Source organism: Lepisma saccharinum, chromosome 24, assembly GCF_977018435.1.
Source record: "Lepisma saccharinum chromosome 24, izLepSacc3.1, whole genome shotgun sequence".
Classification (NCBI taxonomy): Eukaryota; Metazoa; Arthropoda; class Insecta; order Zygentoma; family Lepismatidae; genus Lepisma; species Lepisma saccharinum.
In genome coordinates this window covers 13,516,215-13,522,408 of record NC_139252.1, presented here as the reverse complement: position 1 = coordinate 13,522,408, position 6,194 = coordinate 13,516,215, and the positions used below count along the sequence as shown (strand labels likewise).

Sequence of the window (6,194 nt, the reverse complement as noted above, 5' to 3'; positions counted from 1 at the left end):
ATCGCACAAGCATGTTCCTTAATGAATGGAGATAACATGTAAGTAGAAATTAGTAAAGTGAGCAAGTATAATTGTCGTTTATAGTCGGGGTGCGAGAGAGCTGTACATTTCACTGGAATATGTTTGTTTTTTTGTTTTTTTAAGTTTTATGAATGATTTTCATTGTTAACACTGTGTAGTTAGCAAAACGATTTGATGTCACCCTGGCATCATTGAGCATTTGAATGATTGAAGATGGCAATATGACCTCTCCGAATACATACCATTAGGGCCTCCCCGATGGCGCAGTGGTAGCGTCGCCGCCTTGTAATCAAGGGGTCCCGGGTTCGATACCCGGTGGAGGCACAAGTGGTTCGGATCCCACTTTAAACTGTAGGTCCAGTCCCGATTAGCCTTACTGTGCATAAAGGGGACTTAAAACACCAACTCAATACATACCATCAGAACTCATTCTTTATTTGCGTTAGATCTACTAATATTAATATAAGTTTGTGAGTTTATTCACGCACGCAACTAGTTCTACAATACTGCGTCCGTAACGATGTTTGAGACATCTTATAGAGTATTGTGTACAGACAAACTTTTTCATCTATACTTTGGTCATAAATGAAATGAATTAGCGTTTAATGTTGCTCAGTAAAAAATATAAATACGTTATTCATTTGTTACTCTTCCCAAAATTCACATCTATCCGAATAAATACATTAGTCAATGATATATATCAAAGCTTCAAATATAAGTCCTAAGGCTAATGTAATAAAAACAACACACATGCATACACTTATTACCTTCTCTTTGGTTCATTGGGATATAAAATTATGAATTTTTGTTTTGTGATAGCTTTACGACATGCCATGCCATGGAATTTGTATAGCAAGTAAATAACATTGATCTGCATTTTTCAACTTTTTTCTGTTGTTTTGAAATGAAGAGGTGTATCGGAATGGATTTTTTCCGCATATACCGAAAATGACCTTCAAAATTCCATAGCACGTCAGGTTTTTTCACAAATCACGAAAATGTGAAAATGTAAAAACACGTCATTTTTAATGACATTGATATATGACAACGTTTGTAATACGGACCTTACACGATCAATAATATTGACAATACCTTTTCATATTGACAATAATATTGACCGTGTAAGGTGCAAAAATTGGATTGACGGTCGATATTGATGGAGTATTGAAGGAAATCCGGATTTTCTGTTTTTGAGGCATCAATACTGGAAAGTGGAGGGGATATTGTCAATATTATTGACCGTGTAGGGGCGAGCGTCAATATTTCCATCAATACTCAGTTCAGGTCACGTCGCACTCCGGTGAAGGTAAGAAATGGCTACAATGACCGATCCCATTACGGACGACTTTGACCTTCGGAACGATGAAGATACTGTTGGCTCATCCGGTTCCCGTGAGGAGGAACAAGATGCACTTCGCCACTTCATCGAGCAATACGAACTATCCCCAGAACTGTGGAATCCGATCAACCCAATATACTCGAAGAAGACAGCAAGAAATGCAGCTCTTGACCGCCTCATACCCTTTCTAGTGAGAACGAAGCCGGGGGCCAACAAGAGGGAGGATGTAAAAAAGAAAATTAACAGTCTACGAACAAATTATAGGAAAGAATTGAAGAAGATTGCCGCATCGAAGAGGTCGGGGAGGAGCGCAGATGAAGTTTACACACCTTCCTCATGGGTGTATTTTGCTTTGTCGTTTCTTGAGAGGTTCGAGAAGCCAGTTCAGGAGCAGCCGACGGAACCAGCAGTCGAACAGGTGAGTTTGATTCTTGTACTTTTTAATTAACAATTGTTTTAAATTTTATTACTATTCTTTTATTGTTGTTTTTAGTTTTGTTAGTACCGTATCCATGTTTTTGTACGCAGGTTTGTTGGTTTTCCAAGAATACCTAGTTACCTACCGACATAACATTCCATAAATATTTAAAACACATCGATACCCACTATGTACTACGTGACAGGTTTAAGAGAAACTTCAAAGCAATAAGTATTAATGGTACTTTATTTCAAGAAATTATGATTGTAGTATACCGTAACACTGTTTGAAAAGAAATCATCAGTAAACAAGGTATTCAGTATTTGCCTTCATTGTTATAATAATGACAAAATTTGTCACGGACTGCCTTGGCAACTGTGGTACTGTTTCTTTGTAAAGTACTTCGCAAGGCTAACAAGTTTTTTCCCGCATCTCTACCACGATCATTTGAGCTGAGGTACAGTTGATTTTCCTTTGCCAAGAAATTATCCAAATAACAACAGACAAGGGTAACTACTGTAGCTTTCGGCGGCTGTAGGTTGATAGGTTTCTGGAACACACGAAACCGTGAACTCAATATCCCAAATGCGTTCTCTACAACTACTCGAGCTCGTGACAACCTCTCATTGAATATTTGTCGAGGTGCATTCAGTAATCTTTGAGAGTAGGGTTTCAATAAATTGTTATGTAATGCAAATGCCTCGTCTGCAAAAAATACATATGGGAAAAGATCAGTTGTATTCGGCAAGGGTGCAGGTGCGGGTAAATTCAATTTTCCTTCCTGGAAAAATTCTCCGAATTTGGAGTAGAACATCACTCCTCCATCCGAAATTCGACCGTTCATTCCAACATCAACCATTATAAATTCCTTCTTTGCATTAACTAGAGCCAAAAGCACGATACTGAAAAACCCCTTGTAATTATAATACAAGGAACCTGAGTTATCTGGTTTCGTTATAGCTACATGTTTCCCATCCAATGAGCCCACCGTATTCCAAAATTGATGTCGGATTCCAAATTCGTGAGCTATGTCACCCCACTCTGCGGCAGTCATGGGAAACTGAAACAAACAAACAGAACAACAATAATTACATACATAAATAAATACAACATTGCTTTGATAATGTGTACGTGATTGTAAAACAATCTAATAACCCTGTTGTTTCCAGGAATTTGAGCTGGAAGAGGATGGTACGCAGAGTCAAGGAAGAAGTGGACACGCTCATACCACAGCATCAACATCTTCAATGCTTCCCCCGCCATCGCCTCTTCAAACTCCTCGAAACAAAAGATCAAGAATGCAAGGTCCGATCTCGAAGCAAAACGAGCTTTTACAAAAAGCATGTACACTTTTGGAAACCTCATCGAACCCTGACAGTAACATTCCGACTATTGCTAAAGCTTGGGGAGAAAAATTGCTGACTTTAGAGTCCAGACAAAGGGCTTTCGCAGAGAAAGCAATAAATGACATCCTTTTTGAAGCAAGCTTGGGGACTCTTCATCGCGACTCCGTTAAAATCAATGTGGAACATGAACCTCCAAGAAGTTCAGATAATCGCAGCATGATAGTTCCTCATCATTGTCGACATTCAACTACAGTCCTTCTCCCCCACCTGTGACGACCCCACCAGACCAAATGAACTTCCAAACGGTAGACCTTTCACTATCCTCACATTTTGAGAACTTTAAAGGATGAGTGTTGGCGGTTTTGAAGTGTTTGCTCAAGTTCGTTCGTTAACTTCAGTTTTTTAATGTTTGATAGTTATTTCAATGTTTGAGGTAAATGTTGACTTTGTACTGTCTATTATAGTCAATATACGTACTTCTAGTTCTAGTAGTTATTGCATCTCCCTATTTCTTTCATTTTACTACCTACGTACCCAGTATGTACCACCTGCTTACTTTCAATTAACAAGGGAAGGGAGCCAATGTACTGGCTCGTTGCTATACCTATATAGGGAATAATATCAATCAGCCAATCCATTGGTATCCTTCGATTTTGTAGTGAACGTAAGCAGGTACGTACATAGGGAGACAAGAATCCTAAATACCTGTATATAAAATATAAAGTGGATAAAATGAACAAATACATAAAAACTATGCAAACTTACCTTCATGTAGTCTTGTAGGACATATATAAGCGTTTCACACGTTTCTACTACAGCTTCGCTGATAGTTACTGGCGACATGATGACAGAAAACTTCAAGTCCTCAAAATTTCTTCCAGTGGCCAAGTACCTCAGGGCTAACGCTAATCTTTCCTTAACAGTTATACTTTCTCTCATATTTGTGTCTTTCCTTTTCACAAACGGTTCAACCATCTGTAACAGTTTGTTCAAGGTATTTTCCTCCATTCGAAAGTAGTTCTTGAAATCTTCAATATCGCTGAGGCTGATTTCCTTCAACAGTACTAACCTTACCTTACCATCCGGCGCTACAGCTCCTGTCGGGCCATGGCCTCCTCCACTATGTCCCTACATTTCTGTCTGTCCTGGCATTTCTGTTTCCATCTTGTTACTCCTATCTTGTTTAGGTCCATGCATACTTCTTCCTTCCATCTGCTTCTAGGTCTTCCTTTCCTTTTAGTTGAATATAGCTTACTCTCTATTATTCTTCTCGGCATGGCTTCTTTTGGTAGGCGGTATACATGTCCTATCCAGCTGATTCTCCTGGCTTTAATAAAGCGTACTATATTTTTATGTTTTATTAGTTCCTCTAGTTCGTGGTTGTATTTTATTCTCCATCCTATTTCTTCTCTAGTTGGTCCAAATATTTTTCTTAATATTGCTCTTTCAAATACCATTAGCCTTCTTTCTGTATCTTTGGTCAACGTCCACGTTTCGGCTCCATATGTTACTACTGGCCTGATTAATGTATTGTATATTTTCATTTTTGTTGTTCTTGTTATTATCTTACTTTTCAGCAGATTTCTATTTGCATAATATGCTCTATTTCCTGCTCTGATCCTTCCTTCCACGCATCTTCCTATGTTATTTATTTCATTTATTTGATTTCCCAGGTATTTGAATTCATGTACTACCTCGAACTTCTTATTACCTATCTCTATTTCTTTTCTTCTTTCTGGTTTTCGTGCTATTTTCATATATTTTGTTTTATTTATGTTTACTTCTAGGCCCATTTCCTTAGTATAATTCTCCATGTCGTTAAATACTTGTATTAACTTATTCATAGATCTTGCAATGATTGCTATATCATCTGCATAAGCGCAGATTTGTGAGCTTTTATTAAAGATGGTACCTCTTTGGTCAATCTGTTTTATAGCATCATTCAATGCTATATTAAATAGTGTAGTCGACAATCCGTCCCCTTGTTTTACACCTTTGTCAAATGTGAACTCTTCACTAAGTTGTCCTTTTACTTTTACTCTTGCTGAGGTATCCATCAGAGTCATCTGTACAAATTGTCTTAGTTTTTTGGGTATACCAACTCTTTCCATTGCTTTAATTAGTTCTTCTCTTCGTACACTATCAAAGGCCTGTTTAAAATCTACAAGCAGCACATGTAGTTCGCTCCCATGTTCATAATGTTTCTCTAATATTTGTCTAATTACAAATATTTGGTCTATGGTGCTCTTATTTTCCCGGAATCCTGCTTGATACTCTCCAAGGATGGGTTCAATTATTTCTTGTATCCTTTTATTTAATATGCTCGAGAATATTTTATATCCAACATTTAACAATGTTATTCCTCTATAGTTGCTACAGTTGTATTTGTCTCCTTTCTTATAAATGGCACATATAATCCCTTGTCTCCATTCGTCCGGTAGTTCCTCCTTTCTCCATATTTTACTAATCAGCTCGTGTATTTTCTGGTATAGTTGTGCGCCTCCATGTTTAATCATTTCGGCTACCATATTATCACTTCCTGGTGCTTTATTATTTTTTAATCTCCTGATTGCTTTTGTTACTTCATCTAACGTTGGTGGTTCTATTGTTTCTTCTTCCTCTTCTTCTGTTTCCCATTCTGTATTTCCGGCTTCTATTCCATTTTCTCTTCTTGACAGTTTTTCTTTGAAATTTTCTGCCCACCGTTTTCTGATCTGTCTTTCTTCATACAGCATTTCTCCATTTTTATCTTTACATCCTTCAATTTCTGGTTTATATTCTTTTGTAAGACTGAACATGGCTTGATAGAATTTTCTTCTCTCATTTTTTTTATCTAATTCCTCTACTTCCACTAATCTTTGTTTTAAATATTGTCTTTTCTTTTGGGTACATATTCTTTTAGCAGCTCTTCTTGATTCTGTGTACCTTGCACAATTGCTTCTAGTTTCTCTCTGTAACTTCTTTTTTCTTGCTTCATTCTTCTTCTGGATGGCCTCTTCGCATTCTACATCAAACCATGGTTTTCCATATTCTCTTTTCTTTTCTCCTATTTTCTCTTCAGCTGTTTTTA

The 6,194-nt window shown here is 37.4% G+C and overlaps 1 protein-coding gene across 1 annotated transcript; it reads left to right on the top strand.

The window, feature by feature from the left end:
• Positions 1–1,343: 1,343 nt before the first annotated feature.
• Positions 1,344–3,397, top strand: LOC145978105 (uncharacterized). Its single transcript, XM_083110546.1, has 2 exons — positions 1,344–1,778; positions 2,948–3,397. Exons 1-2 carry the CDS (start codon positions 1,344–1,346, stop codon positions 3,395–3,397), a joined length of 885 nt encoding a protein of 294 aa, XP_082966672.1.
• The last annotated feature ends 2,797 nt before the right edge of the window (positions 3,398–6,194 follow it).

Coding starts and splice junctions, on each gene's coding strand:
- LOC145978105 (XM_083110546.1), top strand. CDS start 1,344: ATGACCGATCCCATTACGGACGACTTTGACCTTCGGAACGATGAAGAT. Junction 1,779..2,947: donor CGGAACCAGCAGTCGAACAG/GTGAGTTTGATT, acceptor TGTTGTTTCCAG/GAATTTGAGCTGGAAGAGGA.